General features: G+C 45.7%; 1 protein-coding gene across 2 annotated transcripts in view; it reads left to right on the forward strand.

Annotated features, from left to right (window-relative positions):
- The window catches only part of ABCA4 (ATP binding cassette subfamily A member 4), a 1737150-nt gene that overhangs the window by 781290 nt on the left and 929992 nt on the right, over positions 1-25868 (forward strand). For both annotated transcript variants that reach the window (XM_069641223.1, XM_069641222.1), the window contains exon 11: positions 5734-5850. In XM_069641223.1, coding sequence (XP_069497324.1) covers positions 5734-5850 — 117 coding nt within the window. The remainder of the gene's footprint in view (positions 1-5733; positions 5851-25868) is intronic.

The raw sequence follows: 25868 nt of genomic DNA on the forward strand, positions 1-25868 counted from the left end.
AAGCAGTTTGTGCTATCCTGTGGAGTTTGCGCTCAAAACAAGGCCCAAAAGAAAATTCACCAGGCCTGCTTCAGCCATTGGACATTCCACCAACGCCTTGGCATACACTATCTCTTGATTTTATAACAAACCTTCCTCCGAGTAATGGATTCAACACAATTTTAGTAGTGGTGGATTTGTTTTCAAAAATGGCCCGCTTCATCCCGTTAAAAGGACTACCCTCAGCTTCAATTCTGGCTAAAGAATTTCTTTAACAGATTGTCCGAATTCATGGATTCCCTTCCATTCTGATCTCAGACCATGGCAGCCAGTTTATCTCATGCTGCTGGAAGAAGTGTTGCGAGTTAGCTCAAATCGACGTAAGACTTTCCACCAGTCACCATCCCCAAACAGATGGTCAAACAGAGAGAGCAAACCAGACCTTGGAGTAATATATCAGGTGCATGTTACATCAAACTGAAGGCAGCTGGAAGGATGTTTTATGGATCACCGAGTATGCCTATAACAACGCACTCCATTCCAGCACAGGTCAAAGTCCCTTCTATACAATCTACAGGTTACACCCACAAACTTCCAACCTTGACCCGCCACAACTTCTGGAAATGCCAGCTGTGAAAAGTTTGCACTCTACCATCTTACAAGCCTTCAAACAAGCAACAGATCATCTAAGGCGGGCTAAGGAAAGGTACAAGAAATCAGCCGACGCACATAGAAGTGAAGCTCCAAGTTATCAGGTTGGGGATGAAGTCTGGTTGGCGTCAAAGCACATACCCGTTAAAGGGCCTCGTACCTTCAATCCCAGATATTTGGGTCCGTATATCATCAAGGCCATAATCAATCCAGTGGCTATGAAATTGGACTTACCCCTGCACATGAAAATTCATCCAGTGTTCCACGTCTCACTTTTGAAACCGGTGCAACCTGGAACACGAGTTGTGAAACCACCGAAACCGGTCACAGTGAACGGAGAACCCGAGTTCGAGGTTAAAGAGATTCTGGACTCAAAAATCACCAAATCAAAACTTTTTTACATGATAGACTGGAAAGGGTACGGACCGCATGAAAGATCATGGGAACCTAGTGAGAATGTACATGCTCCACGGTTATTGAAAAGGTTCCACCGTAATCACCCAAACAAACCAGGACCAATGAGTGGATCAGCTATTAGGGGAGCCTTGGGGGGGAGTGCTGTCATGGTGCAGGCACCCAAAACCCTGATACTGGTGGGGCCATCCTGGACTTTGGCCCCCTTTGGGGCTTATCAGGCCCCAGCCAGGCTCACCTGGACTCAGTCCTGGAGCCGCTGACGCCAGGCTCATGGAGGTGTTAGTTACATGGTCCATTAACTTGGCTCTGAGAGGCTGAGCCATTCAGTTCATGGTGTGGCCTGGAGCTACTTCACCTGAGAGAAGGGATACAGAGAAGAAGACTATTTTCTTGGAACTACTTGCAAGGCTATTTAAACCGCACCCAACAATCAGAACACACTTCGCGTTATTCTGCACTCCTGCAGCGTAACGCTCACTGTGTCAGATCCGTTCTTGTTTCCTTCTGCCACGCCCGTCCAGAGTCTTCCATCCATCGGCACCTGCGAACAGAGAATAACAGGAGTTATTTAAGCATCGAAGGCCTTACCTGCAGTACATCCAGATCTCATCTCCTGCTTTCCCACGGACCGCCGCATCTGCAGAACAGAACGAAAAGCACCCTCTCGGTTAGCTACTCACCTGATCGGCCCGCTCCAGGAACTTCATCGGACAGTTCTTCACTCAGCAGTGCGCCACAGCTCAACACCGCCACACGGATCTTCTATTCTTCTTCCTGGACTCGCGCCGTACCTGCTGAACAGAAAAGGACAAACAGGTTAGTCGCACGTAGCAAAGGAAAGCTACAGAGGTGAACATTTGTGCGCCCAGCACAGCGCTATACTTACCGGCAGGAATCCTGAGCATCATTGTCAGGAGGGTCATCCATCATCCGAAGGTCGCTTAATGCCGCACCTGTAAGACAATAACGGACATTAGTTATCTTTAACAGAAAGACTTAAAGGCAGTCATTCCAAGCAGTTATTGGAATAGAGACTTACCTGTTTACTCCCGGGCCTTCTACTTCAGCAACTTCTTTCGGATCAGTGACGTAACTCGATCCAGGAAAGACTGTGAACCGCACCCCTGCCAGAGTGTGCAGGACGGAGAGCTCGCCCATTTAAAAAACAGAGGCTAACATCTCCTGAAGCAAGGACTAAGGGGAGACTCAAGCTAGCATCACCAGCCAAGCAGAGCAGCATCAGGACAGACAACACCCTACGCACACAAGCACGCCCCCGTGGAGACCAGGTGAGCGTGATAGAAAAAGACAAACTACGTGAGAATATGTGGAAATACCTTGAATCATCATATGCTGTGAAAAGGTGTATCAGGTTCACCCACAAATAGGAAGGCGATGTCCCGTCCAGGCTGCAACCTCTAGTTCTTTATGTAGGGCGTGCATCTGTTAATGGAGGAATGAGCAATAATGAAATCAAAATAGGGTGGTGTCTAAAATCCACTGATACGGTCATTATCTGATAGAAGAGGACTGAATTTCTTTTGTCAGTCTGCATGTGCCAATAAGTTGCAGCATTCAGTAAATGTGTGCCGATCAAGCTTAGGGGTGGCAGCAACTAAGAGCAACACATTGCTGGTTGGAGTAAGGCTATGCCGAGAATCACTCAAAGTGGGAATTCACAGCCACGGACCAACTCACTTCTGGACTTAATTACTTCCAGATAACTGTTTCATCACTTGCAGGCAATAGTCCTTCTGGCTTAGGACCTGCTTCTGGGAACCATTTGTTCACTCGTATGGAACACAGCCATAGCCACTCTGCAGTTGTGCGTCCCACTGACCTTATGGGTGAAACCGTCAGTCTCATTTGCCCCAGTCGCTGCAGCTTGCCGGCCATCAACGTGACTGCCAGCGGGAGAATCTTTCCTTCTCAGTTAGGATCACTACACGGCCAAGAAATAGACTTTCATCGTGGCAGCAGGGACAGTTAGAGCTTTTCAGCTGGAAGCCCTCTTTCCATCATTCACTCGCTGCTGGCTTTGCTCCCCCCCCTTCCTCCACCGCTGCAGGAGCGGACCCAGCCTGGGGCTATAGGTGCAGGCCACTATGGTAGCTGCACCCTTACTGTCCTCTATGAGGGCAGATACATCCTCTGGACGCATTTCACTCTGTGAGCCCCCATATGATGAAGAAGTCTATGGGACTTTGAAACTAATTCATTGTGCCATCTCTGCATAACATTTTCAGCTCGTCCAGTAAAAGGTATCCAAACCTGGATTTTGTGTGATTTTAAGACCTGACTTATGGTGTCGATGTTTCTTTGTGATAGAGGAGGAACTATGATACTGTTAGTACAATTCAAGAACAATTACAATATTGTACATTCCAGCTCAATCAATTCAAAAGCAAATTCATGAATGATACATCTGCAGTAGCTGTGAACATGCAGTGAGTGGGCACCTGGATCGCTGGGGGTGCGGAAAGGAGAGAAAGCTTATGGGGAAGCCACAAGAATTCGTTCCTGAACGAAGAATGCCTCTGATAAGGGAGAAGGTGATGGCTGGATGCAGAATGCCTCTGATAAGGGAGAAGGTGATGACTGGATCAAGAATGTCTCTGATAAGGGAGAAGGTGATGGCTGGATGCAGAATGCATCTGATAAGGGAGAAGGTGATGGCTGGATGAAGAATGCCTCTGATAAGGGAGAAGGTGATGGCTGGATGAAGAATGCCTCTGATAAGGGAGAAGGTGATGGCTGGATGCAGAATGCCTCTGATAAGGGAGAAGGTGATGGCTGGATGCAGAATGCCTCTGATAAGAGAGAAGGTGATGGCTGGATGAAGAATGCCTCTGATAAGGGAGAAGGTGATGGCTGGATGAAGAATGCCTCTGATAAGGGAGAAGGTGATGGCTGGATGCAGAATGCCTCGGATAAGGGAGAAGGTGATGGCTGGATGAAGAATGCCTCTGATAAGGGAGAAGGTGATGGCTGGATGAAGAATTCCTCTGATAAGAGAGAAGGTGATGGCTGGATGAAGAATGCCTCTGATAAGGGAGAAGGTGATGGCTGGATGAAGAATGCCTCTGATAAGGGAGAAGGTGATGGCTGGATGCAGAATGCCTCGGATAAGGGAGAAGGTGATGGCTGGATGAAGAATGCCTCTGATAAGGGAGAAGGTGATGGCTGGATGAAGAATGCCTCTGATAAGGGAGAAAGGGAGGGCTGGACGAAGAATGCCTCTGATAAGGGAAAATGTGATGGCTGGATGCAGAATGCCTCTGATAAGGGAGAAGGTGATGCCTGGATGAAGAATGCCTCTGATAAGGGAGAAAGGGGTGGCTGGACGAAGAATGCCTCTGATAAGGGAGAATGTGATGGCTGGATTAAGAATGCATCTGCGAAAGGAGAACATGGTGTCAGAAATAAGAAGAATTCCACTGAGGAAGTAATTGATACCGGAACGAAAAATCCCTCTACTAAACAAAAAAGGGATACCTGATAACATGTGCTCCTACACCAAGGGGGAAGATGGCGCATGAAAAAAGGATTCCTCCATCAAGGGAGAAAACGGGGCTCGGAAGAGAGTTCATCTTTGAAGGCAAAAATGATGCAAAAGAACGGATGGCTTCCTTGCAGGAAGAACATGATGTAATAAATAGATGCAGATTGCGTGTGAGGAAATGTTGCACACGCAACTGGTCGCACCCAGAATTCTCTATTAGACTGGCAGGGCCACTTCTAAATCTTTCCCTAGTCCGGCGGATGCCCTTCTTGAGCAAGCCCTGCGTTTGCACTTTCTCTCTATAGGTTGGGTAGTGGAATCCCAACACAAAATATTATGACGCGGTTCTCATTTCAGGTGCTAACTGAAACTACATGTAGAAGATGGTAAACAATGCCACAGGGTAGCTTAAGTATGCTGAAATAAACTGGATCAATAAAAGTTGAAGTGAAACCACCTGAGTATTGATTGGGCTGTCATCGGCATATTTTATTTTTGGAGTAAAAACTAGCCTCCTCTTAAGGGAGATTCTGTTTACTTTACACAGGATCAGGTTAATATCAGGGTGTATAGGCATCTAAATCCGCATAAAGAAATGACGTATTTATTGCAGAGGCAATGAACGAGTGGGAGACTTGATTGGGTGTGAGCTCCATCCTTCAGGTGCCGCAATAGAGAACGCTCGGCCTCCCAGAGCCTGCTATGGCAGCTGGATCCTGACGCAGAAGATCCCAAGTGGGGCTGACAGGTTCAGATTGTGTAAAGTGAGGGCAGAATCGGTTCATGAAGGAGACCCACCAGTGCATTTGTACTGCAGCGCCGTGCACCGAGTGCTGCCTCCCCTTCGAGTACCACAGAAGTGTAATGTGCTGGGCATTCCTAGAGTGCCAGGGGACCAGAGTTGCTGGCAGTCTACCATACCTTTTACCATCAATAGGGTGGTGGTGGGGAGGGAGGGACTGCTCAGCAGCACTGACAACAGTGCGGAAGGGACGATCTTCTGACGTTTAGGATGGTGTAACCAGCCTGAAATAGTGGTTTCTTTTTGCAACCTTGTAAATATCAAAAATATGCTACGTGGCTTTATTTTGACTTGGGGCCCAGGGTGTTGGCTTTGGTTTCATGCTCTCTTCACTTGTCTAAGTCGTATGACACTTGCTGTTCTTCTATGTTCATGTTCGCAGGCAAACAGCACGTTTGAGGAACTGGAGAGACTCCGGCAATTGGGGAAAACCTGGGAGGAAATAGGACCACAGCTACGGCACTTCTTCCAAAACAGCGTTCAAATGAATGTGATACGGGTAAGCTGTTGGACCACCGGTCATGATTAGCTGCTAAGGGGACCATCTCATAAGTTGCAACTTAAGCCATTCCTTCCCCCCTACCCCACCAATTGCATTCTGGAACTTGTAGTTTCGTTTTTCTAAGTTTGGGCCTACAAGTACCATCAAGCAATGGGAAAAACCAGGACTGGCTCAAGGAGGCATCGATGGCATGGGGCCACTTGGCAGCTATGGAACAGGACTACGACTGTTGAGAAATTAATCGGTTGTTATTCCGATGTCTGATTAATTCAGGTCTTTTAGCTGCACCCTTGGGATAGGATAGTTGGGCTGGCCACCTACAGTGCATTTTCGTGTAGAATGTGCAGAATGCACACAGTGCATATTGAGTTGCTTCCAATATCAGAGTGAATTCAGTGCGTGAGGAACGTGCAGGACTGAAAGTACCTGAGACCAATACCCTCAACAACAGTGAGAGCTTTTTCAGCGATGAATGCCTGCAACCATAAGACACAATAAGCCCCAAACTACTGTACCCACCAGCTCAGTCTCCAAAATGCCCTCAGCAGACATTGCCATTTTCCAAAATGCCCCAGTAATCAGGCATTTCCAGGTTCTTCAATGCATTGCTAGGAATGTCAGCCCTTTGCTGCAGTTACCCATCACTTGCCAGTTAACCCCTTGTTTTTCCAGTCTGCCTCCCAGTCTCTTCCCACTCTGGCCATCTTCCACACCACCCCATCACTCTGTAATCTGCTGTACTGTTAATTAGTACACAGCGGGGAGGAGGCTTTGTCATCCCAGCCAATTGGGAGGCTCAGAGCGGGGGCATTACCATGCAGTTATCCCACCACTCTGAGCCTCCTCAGGGCTAGAGGCCACCATCTCCCCCACGGGGTAACAAGGTAAGTTCCCCCCTGCGTACCCTGCCTCCCTTTTCCACATATTTCCCTCCTGCTCCACTTACCTTCGCCTTCCTGTTCCATTTCAGGAGCAGACACGCCAGGTACACTTCTGTTCCTGGCGCATTCGCTCCTGATCTGTGACACACGGCCATGGAAAGGGAGGAGGGATGCTGTTTCCCTTTGACAGTTCAGTTTAGTTCCCCAGCCGCACATGCTCACCGAGCCATGCAAGTGCTGGGGCGTTTTGCTTCACCAGCATTGCATAGCTCATTGGAAATGCTGGCCGGGGCACTGCATGTCTGTATGTCTGAGCGGGAGCTCCTGCGCCTCCTCGCACATACGGACGGAGCAGCCTGGAGCAGGGCGTTTCAGCACCCACACGCAGGCCAATGCAGAAGGTATGTTTATGTTCATTGTTTTTATTTAAACATGTGTATGGATGTGTGTATGCTTATGTTATGAGTGAGTGTATGGTGATATAGTGATTGCTGTATGAATGTGCAGCGCCTTGCATACAAACATAATCATGTGGATTGTGTTAGGCCCAGTGCGGCCCAGGGGACAGGGATGGTATCTTTTTACTGGACATCTATCATAGATGTGCAGTAAAAAATGTCATGCCTGCCCCCTGGGCCCCCCAGCACCGATTGCAAACTGTTTGGCTATTTACCCATTTTTTTGTTAAATGTATGCTCTACAATGCAACATTTTAACCCATTATTTAACAAAAATTCACAGGGGGAAACCCCCCCGAACTCCCCTTTATTGGTATGGGCTCCCTCACTATGCTCGGTCGCTATGCATTTTTGGGGGAAATAGTTATGCCCCTCCACTTAAAAAAATCACCAGCCACCACTGGCCCTCAGACTGTGTTGGGAACGGGATCCCAGGGACTATGGTGGGAGCACAATGGGCGGGAACCATGGGATAGTGGTGGGAGCAAAGTGGGGAGAGCCCAGGATGTGTGATGGCGTGGGGAGAGACCAGGGACTGGGTAGGCGTGGGATGAGGGAGCCCAGCGACTGTGATGGGAGCAGGTGACGGCGCGCAATACATACTGTCCATTTGGCATTTCTGGGGGTCCCGACCTGCCCAAATTTTGCCCAGGGGGGCCCCGGCCAAAAAAGTTTGAAGACCACTGTTATAGACGAGCCGTCACTGGCAGTAATATCTATGCTTCTCTCGGTTTCATAACGTACATATTTGCCCATGTTTCACATTGCTACCCCAATACACATTTGTCAAGTTTTGAAAATGCCATAGTAGTACACATATCTTTCCACGTACCCACAATACTGGGGTTGTACATGGATGAACGTACTTTGCATAGTGTTGCTGTAATGCACACCTTTGTCCAGTTTCTATAATGACACAGTAATGCACAAATTGTAGTACGTTTCACATTGCCAGACTAATGTACATAACTGCCCACATTTCGCAACGTCCCACAAATACAAAGATTTGCCAATTTTGCATAATGCTGGTCTTATGTACAAACCCACCCAATTCTCCGAATCCCACAGTATCATCCGTTATTAGTTTGATGGACAAACTAGCACACACAGACAGGTGCAGCCATACACCCATATACTGCGCTAGGACACACAGACACAAACACTCCTAGAACAACTCTTAAAACAATACAAAACAAAGGCCAGCACGTAGAAGAATACACATAAGACCAGACAGGCATGAGCACCATGAAGGCGCAAAAGGGGCACAGAGGAAAGAAGACTCCGGCCACACTGACAGGCACACACACACACACCCACTAACACACAAAACCATCAAACCTTCATGTCTTCTCAACCTCTGCTTTCCCCACCCATACACGCAGGCTGGCTATAGTAGGGGCTTCCATATGACAACAACAGCCATCCACATGTGTAGGCATGCGTGATATAACAAAGCAGGTCATGTGGAGCAATGTGATTACAGTGAAAAGGCCAGTGGAATTATAATTATAATTGGCTGCCACTCGTGACTGGACCACCTGTGCTGCCTCAGCAAAGCCTGTAGCCCTCGGCTTAGCAGGCATGAAACATCCCTGAAGGACTCTCTTTATCTTACAGTGTCTCCTGGATGCTTCGCTACTTTCACTATGTTTCCCAGAATGCAGCATCATGGTTCAATCTATCTTACTCACTACATTTCCCAGAATTCCCCTTCAGGGTTTCTCTTTATCTTACACTGTTTTCTAGAACATTTGCTACTTTCGCTGAGTTTCCCAGAATGCAACATCAGGGTCCTCTCTATCTCACAATGGGCCTCATTACAAATTATTCTATTGGTAAATCTGCTGAATACTGCCAAACGGAATTACTGTTACCACCACTTGGTCCAGCAGAATAACCACTGGATTACCAGTGGTGGTATGGCGGTGTTAGTCCCCATATATGGACCCATGGGGATTTCCGCAGGATTACCACTGGTGGTAATTCTGCTGATTTTGCTGAGTTTTGGCAGTAAGGTAGTGGAATGACCTCCATCATTTTGCTGGAGGTCCTTCCTCTTCCTCGGACCATTAAAGTTGTAATACGGTGGTGCTTTATTTTCTCCACACCGCTGTATTTGTAATGGAGCCTAATGTCTTTTGCCACTCTTATATTTCTTAGAGTGCACCTCCAGGGCTCTTTTTATCTCGCAGTATCTTTGGGATGCATTGGCAATTTCCCTACTCTTCTCTGGATGTCGCGTCAGGCTTCTCCCTGTTTCACAAAGTCTTTTCACATTTTTATTACATTTCTTGGAATGCAATGAATAGTTCTCTTTCCTTCACAGTGTCTTTCAGACACTTTGGTACTTTGGCTTCCAGGTCCGAGCTGCCTATATCTCATAATGTCTTAAGACTTTCTCTACATTGCATATAATGCACCGTTTCAGGCTCTTTAATTGACAGTACGTTTTAGAAGTGTTGGTATTGTCACTCTGTTTCCCAAGTTGAATTATCTGGTCCCACTTGTGCATTCTTACCTCCAATGTCTTTCCTCCCTTCTGCTTGCTCCTCATTTGTCTTCTTGTTCCATGTCATATCCTCTTTTTTTCCCACCAGTATCTGGGATTGCCTTTGTTTTTGTAGCACGCTGGTCCAGTCTGCACACATCTGTCTTGTCTTGTACGACTCAGCTTTATTTATTCCTCAGGCGATGTCCTCAGACCTTTTCCCTGCATGATCTATGTAGTCCTCCACCTTGGCCCAAGGCTAGCAAACGCAGAGATCCTCAGGGCACTTCCTGGGTCAGTTGCAGCTCCTGATTCAGTTTCTCTGCTGCCAGATCTCAACAGTGCCCCCTTTCCTCTGGTGCCACTTCCCTTTCTCGTTTCTCTCGTCTTCAGCCCATTAATAGGGAGCGCTATAGCTTCTTCTGACTGGCATCATCAGTTTACTAGTCACCGACTCCTCGTTGTTTCCCAGCATTGAAAACCTGTGCCACAGATCAGATGCGCTGAAATAAGGAAATTATAAAACCTGAGGCCGCCATCTTGGAATTCCTTTCCACTTCTCCCTGGACCTGTGTGGTCAGAAATAGGCTTTCTTCATTCTCTATGTCTGACTGGCTGTGTTCCTGATAGTTCCAGGGAGTGCCCACCACACATACATGCATTTTCTTTGTTTTTACGTTGTTGGCAGGAAGCACTCACTGTGTGCATACTCACTTGTGCACTCACACACCTGCAAAGGCACACACACTGCTGGACACACAAACATCTCTAGACACACTCCCATACCAAAGCATGTGTTTTCACGTGAGAATGCGTGCGCCTAAACACACAAAACTGCATGCACACCCACATGCTCATACATGTCTGTGTATATGCCCACAGACCTCTGCATGCTGGCACACCTCTGCACACAGGCACTGCTAAGCGAGAGAGCATTGTGCTTATATAGATATTTCATTTGTAGTTATATTGTGTGCAGTGCAGTAATACTATGTGACTGTGAGAAGGGATGCTTTCCTCCGCACCTGGATTCCGACAGGGATGACGCAGATCAGAGTTCTTCTCTTTTATGATTTTCTGATCCGCGCAACGACCCATGGCAGCATTTTGCGCGTGTGCTGCTTCACTGCAGTTAATCTGCACGCGCCGAATCCGCTCGATTGCGCAGATTCACTTTTGTGAATGAACCCACCCGTAGAATAAAGGTGATTCCCACATTTGCGCGTGCGCCTGCCGCATACGAGTGTAGAACACATTTTTGCTAATTCGGGCCATGCATGGTGTCCTCCCGAATCCCACTATGGGCCTGACTCATGGAAGTGTTTTATAATGGTGCAATCCCATAGGAAAACATTCCATGAAATAGGCCCTATGAGTTTGCTGTGAGATTGCAAATCCCAAAGTGAACCGTGAATACTCGTGGGCCATCCGAATTGTACTGGGGGTGTCCTGGACTATTCTTGGAACATTGGTGGGCACGGCTCTCCCGTGACTAATAGTCAATGTAGACTAGGGTGGCCCCCTCCAGGTGCAGAGAATTGTCTTTGGAAGCATATCCGACAGTGATCAAAGTGTAAAAAAATGTAGTGGCACTATGTAGAGCTGAAATATGTTCCCCTCTGCCCTGTCCTCCCGTCCGTCCCGCTCACCAGCGACCTCATATCCACCCTTTCAGTCACTGACCAACACAACATGCAGCTTTATGCATCTTACGTTTTACATTCACCCACCATTTGCACCTGTTATGGGACGTTCCAGGACTATAGCCGCACCCCACACATTACCTACACAGACAGCCGTGCCTGCAGCAATTTCATGTTAATCGCACATTAGTGCAGAATGCAAACATTGATCACTGATGTGACCCCAGAGCAGAGGTCTGTGGCTGCATTCTGGTGGGGCAGTGAGAACCCAGCCTGAAATAAAAATAAAAAAAAACATATATATATAAAATGGTGGAAATGGGCTGGGGCGGCTCACAGGGTCAGACTGGAGCATACAACTGTTACAGGCACCAATGAAAAAGTGGCCCCCAGTTGTAGATGGCAATTCATTCCTTTAGTGACCGACTGTTTGAATAGTACCCAAGGGGGTGCTTTTTGTTAAAAATGTAAGCAAATTGTGATATTTAATGAATATTTATTCAGCAACAATGGTCAAAACTACTAGCTGCGCAGTGCAGTAACTCATCAAACTGGCCCACATTGGCCAAAAAAACGTGTCCAATTTTAACCCAAAAACACTGGCCCACACTAGAATTTTGCATTTCTGTTTGGGCATTGCCATATTACCCTATAGGCCAGTCTGAGCCTGGCAGCTCATCCAAAATTGGGCGAGGGGGCGTCAACCTAGTGGCCCCTTCACCCATTATGGAGGAGTCTAGGAGCTGGCCCAGTGAAACATTGAGCACTCCCTAAGCTGCTTTTTCCAGCTGATGGAGTGCTCCTGGGCTGTCTGAACTGTCAAAGGGAAACATTGTTTTCCTTTGACAGCAGTGTTTCCCTTTGACCATTCAGTTCCCCAGCCGCACATGCTCACTGAGCCATGCATGGCTGGGGGCGTTTTGCTTCGTAAGCTTTGCATAGCTCATTGGAAATGCTGGCTGGGGTACTATATGTATATTTGTGCGAGGGGGAGCTCCTGCACCTCCTCGCACATACTGACAGAGCAGTCTGGAGCGGGGCATTTCAGCACCCACACGCAGGCCCCTGCACACATGTTCATGAACCAGGAAGCTCTTGCTTCCCAATTCCTGTTCATGATGCAGGAGCTGGAGTGCTGGTGAGGAAACTTCAGGACCAGAGCAGAAGGTATGTTTATGTTCATTTATTTGTTATTTAAATATGTGCATGGATGTGTGTATGCTTGTGTTATGAGTGAGTGTATGGTGATGGGTGCTCGTGTGAATGGTAGTGATTGCTGTGTGAATGTGTGTGAGTGTGTGAATGTTTTGGTCCGTTGAGCTGATTTTGGGGAGTGGGGAGGGTAAAGGAGGGTTGTACAACAAAGCCATTTTAAAAATGCTTTTGTTGCACAATCCCCCTAGCCCCCTGCCAATACCAGCTCTCCTGAGGTGCTGTGGAGTCCAGGGGACAGGGATGGTATTTTTGTTTACTGGACATCTATCATAGAAGTCCAGTCAAAAATACCATGCTTTCCCCCTGGGCCCCCCAGCGCCTTGCATACACACACAATCATGTTGATTGTGTTAGGCACTGTGGGGCCCAGAGGACAGGGATTTTATCTTTTTTACTGGATATCTATCATAGATGTCCAGTAAAAAATATCATCCCCCCCCAGCACCTATTGCAAACTGTTTGGCTTTTTACCCAATTTCTTTTTCAGTATGCTCTAAAATGCATCATTTTAACCCATTATTTAAAAAAAGTTCCCAAGGGCAAATCCCCCCAAACCACCCATATCTGGGGAAAATATTTATGCCTCACCACTTAAATAATTCACCAGCTGCGACTGACCCTGGGACGGTGCTGGCTGCAAGGTGGGGGAGCCCAGGGACTATGGTGGGAGCAGGATGGGCGGTAGCTATGTGATAGTGGTGGGAGTAGGGTGTGGAGAGCCCAGGGTCTGTGGTGGGAGCAGGATGGGCGGTAGCTATGTGATAGTGGTGGGAGTAGGGTGTGGAGAGCCCAGGGTCTGTGGTGGGATGGGGAGAGCCCAGGGACTGGGTAGGAGTGGGATGAAGGAGCCCAGAGACTGTGATGGGAGCAGGTGGGGGAGCCCAGGGACTATAATGGGAGTAGGGTACAATGACGGCGCGCAATAGTTCATAGCCATTTGGGCTTACTGTCCATTTGGCATTTTTGGGGGGGCCCGGACTGCCCACATTTTGCTCAGGGGGGTTCCAGGCCCAAAAGGTTTGAAGACCACTGCCCTAGAGTGTTCCTAGCAGATCCCAGCTTTGAATCCCCACAAGGGGGGAAGCAAAACATTGTGACCTTTCCTGGTATCCAGGCAAGATGCTCCAGGTTATAAAAGGGAACGATGGATGTTAGTAGAGGAACGTCGTACCCTTTAAAACCCACCCACTCTTTGATATCAGCTCGAATGTCCACAGCATGATGACTTCCAGGACTGCTTTTACAGTGCCAAACACAATGCAAGGGAAATATGTGCACTGACATTCAGAGGCTGTGTCAGCTCTTCTTATGAAGGTGAGGAGATAAACACTTCGATTCCTGGCTGACATTCCTCCGAGCCCTGCTATAATGGAAATGGCATAAAGGTTTCTGGTTGTGAAGTAACCCCAGCCCCCCCACGAAGTCTCTGATAGCATAGTTGGCAGACTTTCCAAAAACACCACGGGACGCATACATCTCGCTTGAAGATCTCTCTAAAAAATAAAGGGCTGGAACATTCTATTTCCACCGGGCTATCTGGTGACGCCCACCACAGTGTTGCTTTTGGAAATCTTAGGAATTGATGAGAATGCAAGCCATGAAGGAACCACTGGCAAAGCATTGCGTGGGAGAGCGTAGCTGGAAAACACAGCACGCCGCTGCCACGGCACAAGTCGACTTTCTCTGTTTGGGCCAGTCCATTAGGGGTGCAAAGGGTCCCTGAAGTATGTGGGCATTGAAGGGGCACCGATGCCCCTGCTTTAGAAGATGCTTATAAGTAGCTTACAAGAACTTGTGAGAAAGAAGTGGTGTTTTGGGCAAAATAATAAATGTATAAGAACGTTTATGACACCGAAATATGTACTGCATTTTTATAAAATCTTATACATTTGAAGTAAGATTTATCTAAACGTTTAAAAGAAAATCAGTAAGAAAGGGTTGCATGGACAATATCCTTTTACAGTTTGGGGGCAGGTGAAAGGTTGGAATGATTTTTACTCTAATTTGTTTAACAACAATGACAGCAAGTGGCGCATTTAAAATCACACCGTAACAAATATATTTCTGAGATAAATATTTTAGAAGTGATTCTGAAGGGAAATTGTTCAACTGTACCACTACGTCAAGATCTGCCATATTACACAGAAGCATTATTTAAGCTTTATATCGCACGTCAGTGCACTGTAAATGACAAAGAAGCCCATATTAAAATAGAAGGACCATTAACATGCGGCCATGGCCCACTGATTCAATCTAGGAAACTATGAGCCCCCAAATATGAGGCCAGGGTGCTCCAAAAAAGTGATACAAAACTAAAGAAGCAAATGCTGAAAAGGCCGCTTTTTCAGAGCTGAAGGAGCACAGCATTGTCAGCGAGCACCCCATTCAAAATGGCCACCATGGAACCAGGAACTCCATCAAATAAGATAGAGTCCTTCTCGGGTTACAATCACGGTTTGGAGAAGAGGGATTGTATGAAGGGCACACATAAACCGCGAGGCAGCATGATAGGCAACGTGGGGCAGATTGGTAGGCAGTGAGGCAGAAGATCTAAGGGGAACATTGCACCAGGAGGTTCATTGAGCTGCTCAAATGGCAAAGAGTATGGAGTTTTAATGATGGGTAAGACCTGCAGTCTGAGCCATATGAATGACTAAGACGCATCTCCCGGGTGCTGACAATCGGAAGGAGAGAATCCTTCAATACCTCCTTCAGAACCCTTTCATCCTTTGTTATTTTTGTATGCAAAAAAGTATAGCTGATCATTTTGGAACAACATTCAAACTTACTGGCATCTTAAAATTATGCCTTAACACAAATATTGCAAAAACAAAGGGGTGATAGCTGGAAGGTTTAGAATGAATGTTAACCTCTGGCATTGCTCTGGGCAACCCTCCAGACCATCGTTCTTCGCCTGCCAAGCCATTACAGAAGTGGAAAGACCATATGCAAATCAGACTTGGTCCCACCACAAAAAGGGCAGTCCAGCCCAAACTGCTAGGTCACATCCCTTCTGCACGAGACCACACGCATCCGCAAACATGTTTCAGCCTTGTTGGGCTTCATCAGTGAGGAGTAGCTTGGGTCCCTAGGCCTAGCAGGCACAGGACCCACGTCTGGACATACCCGTCCCACTCGGGGAGACAAAGCAAAAAAAAAGAGGTGATGGCTGGAAGGTTTAGAATGAATATTAACCTCTGGCATTGCTCTCGGCAACCCTTCAGACCATCGTTCTTCGCCTGCCAAGCCATTAGAGAAGGGGGAACACCATATGCAAATCAGGCTTGGTCCCACCCCAAAAGGGGAAGTCCAGCCTGAACTGCTAGGTCACATCCCTTCTGTACGAGACCCCAAGCATCCCCAAACATGTTTCAGCCTTGTTGGGCCTCATCAATGAGGAGTAGCTTGTGTCTCTAGGTCCAGCAGGCACAGAACCTACGCCTGGGCATACCCGTCCCACTCAGGGTGACAAAGCAAAAAACAAAAAGGTGGTGGCTGGAAGGTTTAAAAGGAATCTTAACCTCTGGCATTGCTCTGGGCATGGTCTGCAGGGTTGCCCAGAGCAATGGCAGACGTTAAGATTAATTCTAAACCTTCCAGCCATCACCTCTTGGTTTTTTCTACTGCACAAATATTGTACATTATAATGCGTTTGCCACGCAAAATAACATCCATCATACGTTCTGCACCACGAAATGTAATGACCATGAAAATAACTGTGCCACAGAGAACAGTTCAGTAACACCATTTAGTGGTAATGACATTATATAAAAATGTCCCATTTATTCCTGTTCTACTGCTAACCGCATCAGGATTACTATGCCTATAGATTGTAATGGCGAAAGTGACCTGCAGTTGTGGGTATGTTGGATTCCCCATAGGAAGAACACATTTTGGGTGACATAACTTTGGGGCTATTTGAAAAATCCCCACAATACTTTCCAATAGAACATATACCAGACTCCGAAAGTTATAGTGGTGGTCCGCAAAATTACATTTATACATTCATTTTCCATGGAAAAGGTTTTGCTTGCAGCTACAGCCTGAACCACTTAATGGATTTAGGGCACACCATTGCGAGGACCTCACATCTTGTGTGACTCAAAAACCTTTTGTGGTTTTGTGAAATTCTGTTTAGTGCTTTCTTTGAAAAGTGCCCAAAAGTAGCCACAAATAAATACACTATAGCTACCTTCATCCCAGTAGAGTACACAGACACAAATATGCGTAACTGGGTACCCCATTTGCTACTTTGGATTCAGGCCCACGGACAATCTTCTGGGGAACCTGAGCCTTGGTTCCAGACCTTGTCAGATAGAATGGGTTTGAATAGGCTGCCCTCGTGGTTGACAGACTTGTTGCTCTGTCTTGCCAAATCCTATGCTGAATAATAATTAAAAGGGACACAGCGGAGCCACTGGCGCACCGAGCAGGGTGGGCAACAGGCTAATTTGAGAGCCTGACCAGGACTTCTGTTAGTGGGACAGCTCTCCCGTTCGGCACCTCCATGACGGTGCCCGACGGGAAAGGTGTCCCACTGGGAGGACAATGCACGCGCATTGTCCTGGCAGCAGGACACCTTACCCTGAAGATGTGCACAGTTGCTTGAATTGTCCACATTCAGGGTTCACGATTAACCCAAAGTGTGTGTTCCTGGGCAGATGATTTAATCACACTATCTTATCTGCAGCTCTGTAAGGGATTCACTTCTGAGCTTATATTAATATATCATGCTGTTATTTTTTTTAAAAGACTGACTATAGAGTTGCTCCATATATAACAAAAATGCAATTTAGGTATTTTGCACCACAAAGTTATTTGCCACTTGGCTTACTTATGAAAACTTATTCTAAAGTTACTTCCGTGGTGCCTCCAAATATCAAACACTGATGATGCTCCTTGTAATGTCCTTTTCTGTGAAGTCATTTCTGTTGGTGCAATCCATATACAAATTAGGAGGTTTGCGTATATTTTGCCCTAGAGCGCCTGGACAGAGATCTAATAGGCGAGTTCCCTGCATCTGTAATGATTCTGCAGTTTTTTCTGTTATGTGTTAAAATTCAATCTACCACTTATGTCACCAAAAAAGTAGATTGGGGTAAGGATGGGTGGTGTGTGGGCGCAAATGAAACCATATGGAATTGCGTGCACTACATTTTGGGCAAAAGTAGCAGGACTTTTTTCATGGCTCGACCAACACTCTTGCAATGCTGGATACACCCCTGATCGGAGCCCTCTGGGGTTCACCCTGCCACTCGGAAGGGCGAGGGTGGGGGCAGCATGGTGCAGTATGGCGCCAATAATTGTTTGAAACAGCATTTGACTGAGGTATTTTATGGTCTGCCAGGAGGGTACAAGGAGCACATGTTTCCCTGCAGCATACTTGGTGGCCATAAGAGCCACTGAGGCCACCAGCCATTTGAGGCTACATTTAGGGGGTATCAGGTAATATTATCCCCACCAAAAATATCGCCGTATATATGGTCGTCGGGAATGGCAATAGGCGATATTTTTAGTGGGGATAATATTAGGGCGTTTTTGGGAGCGGGGTTGCGGGGGTGTCCCCCGCTCCTTTTGAAATAATACGGGCGTTGCTGTGATGTCCCCCGCAGGTGCCATGCCTTAATATCACCGCAGAAATATGGCGATATTTTTGCATGGCAATATTTTTGCGGGGCTATTTACACATCGAACCATTTAGGGCAGAATAACCAGTGACCATGTCTGCAGGCCATGGGCACTGGATACTTCAAGCATCTGAGGGGGACCGGGGGTGATAAAAGACAGTGGCAACTTCAGGGGACAAAGAGGCCAGGGAGCCCTCCTTGTGGTTCATAAATTCCTATGGCAGGTTAAAAGGCTAGTTCCTATCACAGTGCAGGGCCCGAGAAATGGCAGAAAGCCTGGCCTTAGGTAAAGTAGGCACAGGGCTGTCCATTGCACCCAATGGGTCACACTGGGTGGTAGGGTAAGGCTGAAGGATAAAGTGAGGTAAATAAGGGGACATTCCTTTTGGTTGTGTGGTTTTACTTTGGTTGTGTGGCATGTGGTTATGTGGTATGACATCGATGACATTTGGGATGTCATCTTTGATGTCCTGGGTGTTAGTCTAGTAGTGCACAATGATGGCACTAGTTATGGTTGCTTAGCATTCCATAACTGTCGAATTTCAGCGGGGGCTTCAGTTTTAGTTGTAACCATAATGGCCCTTTAACAACGTTTTTTCATTGAATTTCATGCCCAATGCAGCCCAATATGCAACTGTTTCCTAATATCATACGTACCCCCAATATAGTAGCATTGTTGTCCAATTTTGAAAGGTTCACCTTAAAACTCTGAAATTCCCCACCTTCTAGCAACATTTGTAACTCTTCTATACACTTTTTACAAGTTTTTCCACTGCTTTTGTGTTCACCGATGTTTGTGAACGTCTGATGTCACTGCAGAGTTATCGGGCAGTGTCATGTGACAGCGTGCGCGCGGCATGATGTTGTGTTCGCAAAAGCATCTGGACTTCCCAAATGGTTCTGTGCTTCACGAACACCGCAAAAATGCATTTCTATCTGATCTAAGACATTTTAATCTGAATATTTACCCTTGCACAGCTCCTACACCTATTTGTACTCATTATCCATTAACAATCTAGCACACAGCACATGCTTGGAAGAATATTAGCAAAACTGATATTTGTCTTAAAAAATGACATCAGCTATTACCATCCGTCTTTCCCAGGAACCACCACCACCACCACCAGCTGGGGGACCTACACAGCGAAAAAGTGCAATACTTCAAAAAACAATTAAGAGAACCAGGAAGATGAGATAGAGGAAGTGCCTTACTCTAGCACCCAGAGAGAATCATGGGTGTGGCAGTCCTTTACCACTGTTGGGAATGTACCAAAGGCTAAAGCTACCAAAGTGAAATGCACTGGACAAACTGGGCAGTACTCCGATGGGGCCACCTCCATGTGCCGCCACATGAAATCTAACCACCGGGATGCTCTCAGAAAGACTGTTCCTTTCTTAGGAAGTAGTAGGCTGCCTTCCTCTACCCCATCTTCCGCAACCAATACAGCAACCACAAAGCCTACTCCTGTGGTACAAAAAATCCCACCAGCTACCTTGCAAGCGATAAGAGAGGCTGTTGATTCATATCTTTCAACAGTACTCTGTATATACTGCAATGGACCATTCTGCAGGGGGGCAATTTTGAAGTGCTTTAGAAGCTCTAATCAAGGAGCATGAGAAACACTGCCCCCTACCTTAGATATAACACATGCGCCACATCTTCCCCTGTCCACCTGTCCCTCCATATCTATGGTTGGTGCCCCTTCCCTCATTTCTCTCCCCACAGTACTTCCTGGCCTCTCTTGCAAAAATAAATACATAAATAAATATATTTTAAAAAACATTTTAAAAAAGGTTCCTTTAGGAACCACTTTTCACAGTAAAATAAATAGGCTTATATACTCCATCTACTTTACAATGTTCAGTAAAGTAGTTACACTCAATAAGATACTCCAACATTCCCATTAGCATGTTCTACTATGCTAATGGAAATAATAGACAATTGTATGCTAGAGAAAAAGAAAAAAGCACAGAAACAATTTTTTGTCAGAAATTCATCTTTCTAGTATGCAATAAATACCATAATCCATTGCCCTTCATGACTATCCACAGTCTCTGCATTCCCTTGTCTAGCCCATGCCTTATTAAAAAACCCGGATTGCACATGTACACCATCACACAAGACAGCCATTCTACTCTTTTTACTTTTATGTTTGTAACAGTCCCTCATTGCCTGCTTTAAACCATTCACACATATATCTACCAATCACTAAACAAAACTGTTCATATACCCTATCAACATATTAAACTTCAACACACCAACTACTGCTAAAAATGTTCTACCAATCCTCTGCATATGCATTTCACTTGCTTATCCAAAACAATGTACACACTGCTGCTTTAAATGCACATATGCATTGTGCAGTAAAACAAGTGCATGAATGGAAAGAGTAGAAGACATTAGGAAGTGCTCATTGAAGCCCAGAAGGAAAGTGCCAAGACATACCAAATTAGAACGCCACTAGCTACCTACTGAAGCACAGCAGTCGCAAGAGTATGGTACACATCCACAAAACGGTAGACCCGCAAGGTCAATGATGAAGGGGGAGGGGGCTTACCAATGGCGACTATATATACAGCCTGGAACCTGTAAAGTTTATGATGGACCAGGACACCACTCTCAGTGGCAGTGGCATACGTTAGTAGAGAAGAGATTAAGTAAAACAGGAACAGAAAAATAGAGTGTTCATACATTTTCGGGAACTTAAGGAAGTCCAGCTCAAGTGTAACAGGAATAGCAAGGCTGCTCCAAACACAAGCAACAGCTGAAGACAGACACATTCCTCCCACTCTCTATTTCTAAAAGCATTTGACAAGCAGAGTATTAGAGTTACAGCAGCAGAGGGCTCTATCAGGGCAGTATGTAGGGAAACAAAGTTGCACATATTGCAGTACTTTCAAGTATCAGGAGCTAATGTACACATTTTATATATCCAGTGATACGATCCCTGAGCTTGAAGCCAAAGACAAGTCTTGCAGCCCTATTATTTATTAGCCAAAGGAGACATACACGACTAAGAGGGAGGTTAATGAACAGGCTCTTGCAGTAGTCCAACTTACATAAAACCAGGGCTCTACAGACATTCAGCTTTTGGGTGAAGGTTTTTGGCCTCATAGAATGGTGAAAGTAGACGGCCCAAAGATAGTGGCCAGAGCGTCGGAGAAAAACAGAGCACAGGTATCAGAGTAAAAGATATCTCCATCTAACTAGCATTGACACGCAGATTGTTAGCAGCACCCAATCGCAGTTAGACAATTAGAGGTAAAATAACAGGGCACAAATTAGTTCATAGAACTTTAATGAAACCTATGTGTCATTAACATACCACTAGAAATACATCAGGTGAGCCTGAGGAACGAAATACATATGGAAGAACCACAATTATAGGATAAAATCCTAGGGTACTCTACAGGTAAACAGTGAGGTGCTACAGTACAAATAGCCCAGCTGCAGCTGGTAAAGACAGTCAGTGAGGAAAACAAATCAGCCATCCAGGACCTGCTCCATAATGCTAATGGTATCACATAACCATTAAATGAGAATACAACTCCTGCCTGTCTAAAAGGTGAAGGACACATCAGAAAGCAATGTCCTCAACTGTGCTACAATTAGTGGTCAAAGTGAAAAGGAGTGGTTGGGGGAACAGTTTTGTTTTAAAATTAAACTGTAAGAAGAAGTTCAAATTTACACTATTAATACACTGCACTAAACATACCCTTAAACAGCAGGTACATCTCTTTGGGGGTTTGTATTGTGTGTGGGATGGGATGTGGTGATGGGGTTTCTGAGTAGTGGATGCAGAGTGCAAGAAACATAGTTCCACTACTTCTTTTCGTACAATGCGACCACTGGCTACAATCATAAATACCATATACACTTTAATTATATTATTCCACCATATTACAAATACTGTATACGCCCACTGCATTACCTATAATTACTATACACATTACTATAGTGTGTGTTGCCAGTGGCCAGATTCTTGGGGGCATGGCCCAAGAATGTGGCCACTGGCCACAAACGGCACAATAAAATTATGTACAATACATCATCAAATAACAAATCTCGCCCTCAACCCCCCATCCATGTAATGTCAGTGGACACAAACAGGTGACCGCAAACTCAATGGCATCTGCAAAGCCTTTTTCACCTATAAAACAACTCCATACCATCTTTATACCACTCCCCTACCATTTCTATATTCTCTTTCAGCAATGAAATAACCTGAAATGTGTTTTCCAAGCTGCTCATTCATGGCGTCATCCGCGGACTACCGTGCTGTCCGCAGAGCATTCAGCGACTGCTCCCACTCTTTTCCATCCAATTTACAAAAGCATGCTTTCAGGACAAAGCATTGCTGCTGCCACAAAGTTATTGAAAATCTATACGACGGTTTGGACTGTAGGCGTGAGCAAACAATGTTTTTCATTGCGTCTATGAGGATTTCCACACATTTTTGTACCCGCCCTATAGCTTTGCCCCCCCCACCCCCGCGGACAAAACCACACCAAACACCAGAGAATCATTCTGAGGGGGCCATAACCTTGTTTTCAAAATTTCTTTTGGATTCGTTCAGGGGATGGCCAAGTTATAAGCCGCCCAAACAATGCTCTATGAGTTGAGCAACTTAACCCTAACTACAGGGCGCAACCGCAGGCCCTGTAATATGTATAGGGCATTGACTTTTTTTTAAAATATTTGACGGAGAAGGGTATGCCCCCTCCTCCAAAATAAACAGCTTTATCCCAGGTAAATTGAAAAGAATCCAGGTGTTTATAAATGAAATAGCCACCATCTTTTTCTTTTCTCAATGCGAGAGATAGCCACAGTTATACCCCAGGTTATAGTCCAGGGTATCAGAAAATGAAACACAGAAACAAATGTTTTGCAGCTCAAACAACATGCAAATGCCATGTGGCTAGAGTTGGTGGGAAGCAAGAGGACACCAAGTGAAATTTGAGAGTTGCAGGGGGGCTAGGGACAAGGGTTTGCAACACAAGGCTCAAAGATTTTTTCCCATACCCTCAGCTATAACCTAGGGTATTTCTGTGAATAGCTGACATCTCAAAGTAAACTGCATCACAGAAACACTGAGTGTTGTGGGGGGAATGGGAGAGGCCAGCAGAGGCGAGGAGACCTTCAGGGGGGTGAGGGGAGCTGACACATATGAAGGGGGCACCTGGTGGGGGCCTGGGAGAGCAAAAAAGCATTTCATTTATTCCAACTGTTTTCCTGATATTCGTAGCTATCTGTAGTCCATACTAAAATAGGCATCTGGGGCTCCCATCCATGCAGTAGCCAGGACTGACCGAGCTTAGCTTCAAAGCGAGGCAGGGGCATGCCCCCTCAGGCTATATATATATTCTCTGCTTCCTAAAGAGACCGGACATATTCTTTGCAGGGTTCAATACTTGTTCTGTGAAATAACCCATCCAGTCCCTAGCAGTAACCCACCTCTTGACTGGGGGTTGCCTTTTGTTAAATGTTTGCAGGGAACAAATGATTTGAGCACAAAGCCAGGGGCACAAAGAAATCTAAAATTTCAGGGGGTAGGGGCTAACCCTTCAAATGTTTGAAGAGGCGCTAACTTCAGAGACGTGTTAGAGGGGCACACTTATTTGTGTGGGGGCATCTAACTTCTTTACACCTAATGAGACTACTCTAGTGAAGCTACAATGTTACAAGCAGTTAACTCTCTCCTTTAAGTCTGACAGCATGCACCTAAGGACTGCTGTGAGAATGAGCTGTTTCTTGTCCCCTCTCTACCCTTCCAATCACTCCCCTGGCATGCAAGTACATCTGGGGAAATCGTGACAGGGTGATGAAAATTGTAAAAGTGCCCCAACATCATCTCCATGAGGACAACTCTGTGTGTGTGGAAAAAGGGTTGAAGATGTGCTTTCACCAATTATGCAGAAATAAAAGACAACGAATGAGCTATGTCTTGTTCTTTGAAGATGTTCAATATGAGAATGTTGCATGTCTTATACATCTGATCTATATGCCCAAGCAATTGTAATACCTCAGAACAGGGTCTTGTGGTCTCAAGCAAGCTGCAACTGCCTCACATGTTTAAAGAGGAGCAAATAGCTACAAGGCAAGAATTCCTGTGTAACAGCACTTACGTCAATGCTGGCTCCATTACGTAGAAATTCCTGCCAGGTTCTATTGCATCATTTGCTGACAGACCACCCGCCCATTAATCTGCAATACATGTTGTAGCATTGCAGACCTGACAACACTGGCTGGTAGCTAATTTTGACCTCCAGTCGTTCCACGCGCATCTTGCATGATTGCTTAGCATTTACCTGGAAATCAGTACAAAAATTCTATATGCATGGAGAATAACACATCCATGTTTTTTTCACATTACTTGAAACGTTTTATATCTTTGGGCAAAGTAAACATGTCTTCTGAATTAGCCTTGCAGTCTGATTGTGCACTTATTGTGCACTGATTATTTACTTTGCACATCGCATTCTCTTTGCATAAGGAAATTCCGTCACTTTCGTCCTGGTAAATGGCCCATTTTCTGTGCCATTTATTGGTGAAACTTAACAGCTAACAGGACAGTAATGCTGGACGCACAATAATGCAGAACATGTGGCATGTTTTTATCACATGTTAAACATCTGACTTTTAAACAGCCCTCTCCCCACACAGAGTCACATACACACAATCATCACAATTGCACCAACACATAACATAATCACATCCAATGTTTAAGGGAACCCTTTTACCTTAATAAAGCAACATACCAACAAAAGAGTTGAGCGGCTTCAGTCCTCCTGCACTCGCAGCCACCAGACTTCTGGTTTCCTTAAAAGTCAAACCACTGTTGAGCCAAAGACATTGTTTGTGTCCTTACACACTTTTTTATTTGAGAGAGATTAACAAACACAGTCTGGAGATCCAATCACATCACTAATTGCATACCCAATCAGGTACTACGTACAGCAGAAAACACTTCACACCCACACCTGCAAGCAAGTAGATGGACATTTTGAGAGCCATTTCAGAACAAAACATAACTATAACAGTAGCGTATTTATTTTGAGTACAAAAATACATTTAAATATGTAACATAACTTAAAAGCTGCGGTAAATATGTTTTAAAGCACCAATCAAGTGAAATAACTTTTTAGTAACATTAACACATGGCTGCCATCGTTTTGGAAGTAAAAATGGCTGACATATTCAGCACAAAATACAAATGCAGGTAAAAGAGTGCAAAAAAGGGGGGGTTGAGGGAAGATGGGTGGGGTTGGGAGGAAAATCATATAGATTTGACTTAGAGATGGGTGGCACACAAAGCCAAATAACACAAATCCATCATCATATGTCATCTGCATTGAAAAGCATTAGAGACCCTCATACAAATCCCCTATTTCAAGCTCTTATGTTAATGTTCTTATTTTAATGACAATAGTTTCGGCTTAAACGTAGTGCTTTCAGCGCAACCTAATAGCCAAAACTAAAAAGGGAGCAGATGTACAGTGCCGTTCTGTCTTGGGGATTTTGCTTGAAATATTGGTGCAGCTATGCAGAGGGGCGTCTGCTCATGCCTCATAATTTGTAATAACCCCAAACAAAAAACATCATAGCTTTCTCTCTGGCCTTGCGCTCCATAGTTTTTCCAAGATGAATGTGAGCAAATATTGCTGGCATGCTTTTTAGAAGCAGTGCTAGCCTGTCCTGCCCC

This window comes from Ambystoma mexicanum, chromosome 1q (genome assembly GCF_040938575.1).
Source record: "Ambystoma mexicanum isolate Mex_15411 chromosome 1q, UKY_AmexF1_1, whole genome shotgun sequence".
NCBI classification, from domain to species: Eukaryota; Metazoa; Chordata; class Amphibia; order Caudata; family Ambystomatidae; genus Ambystoma; species Ambystoma mexicanum.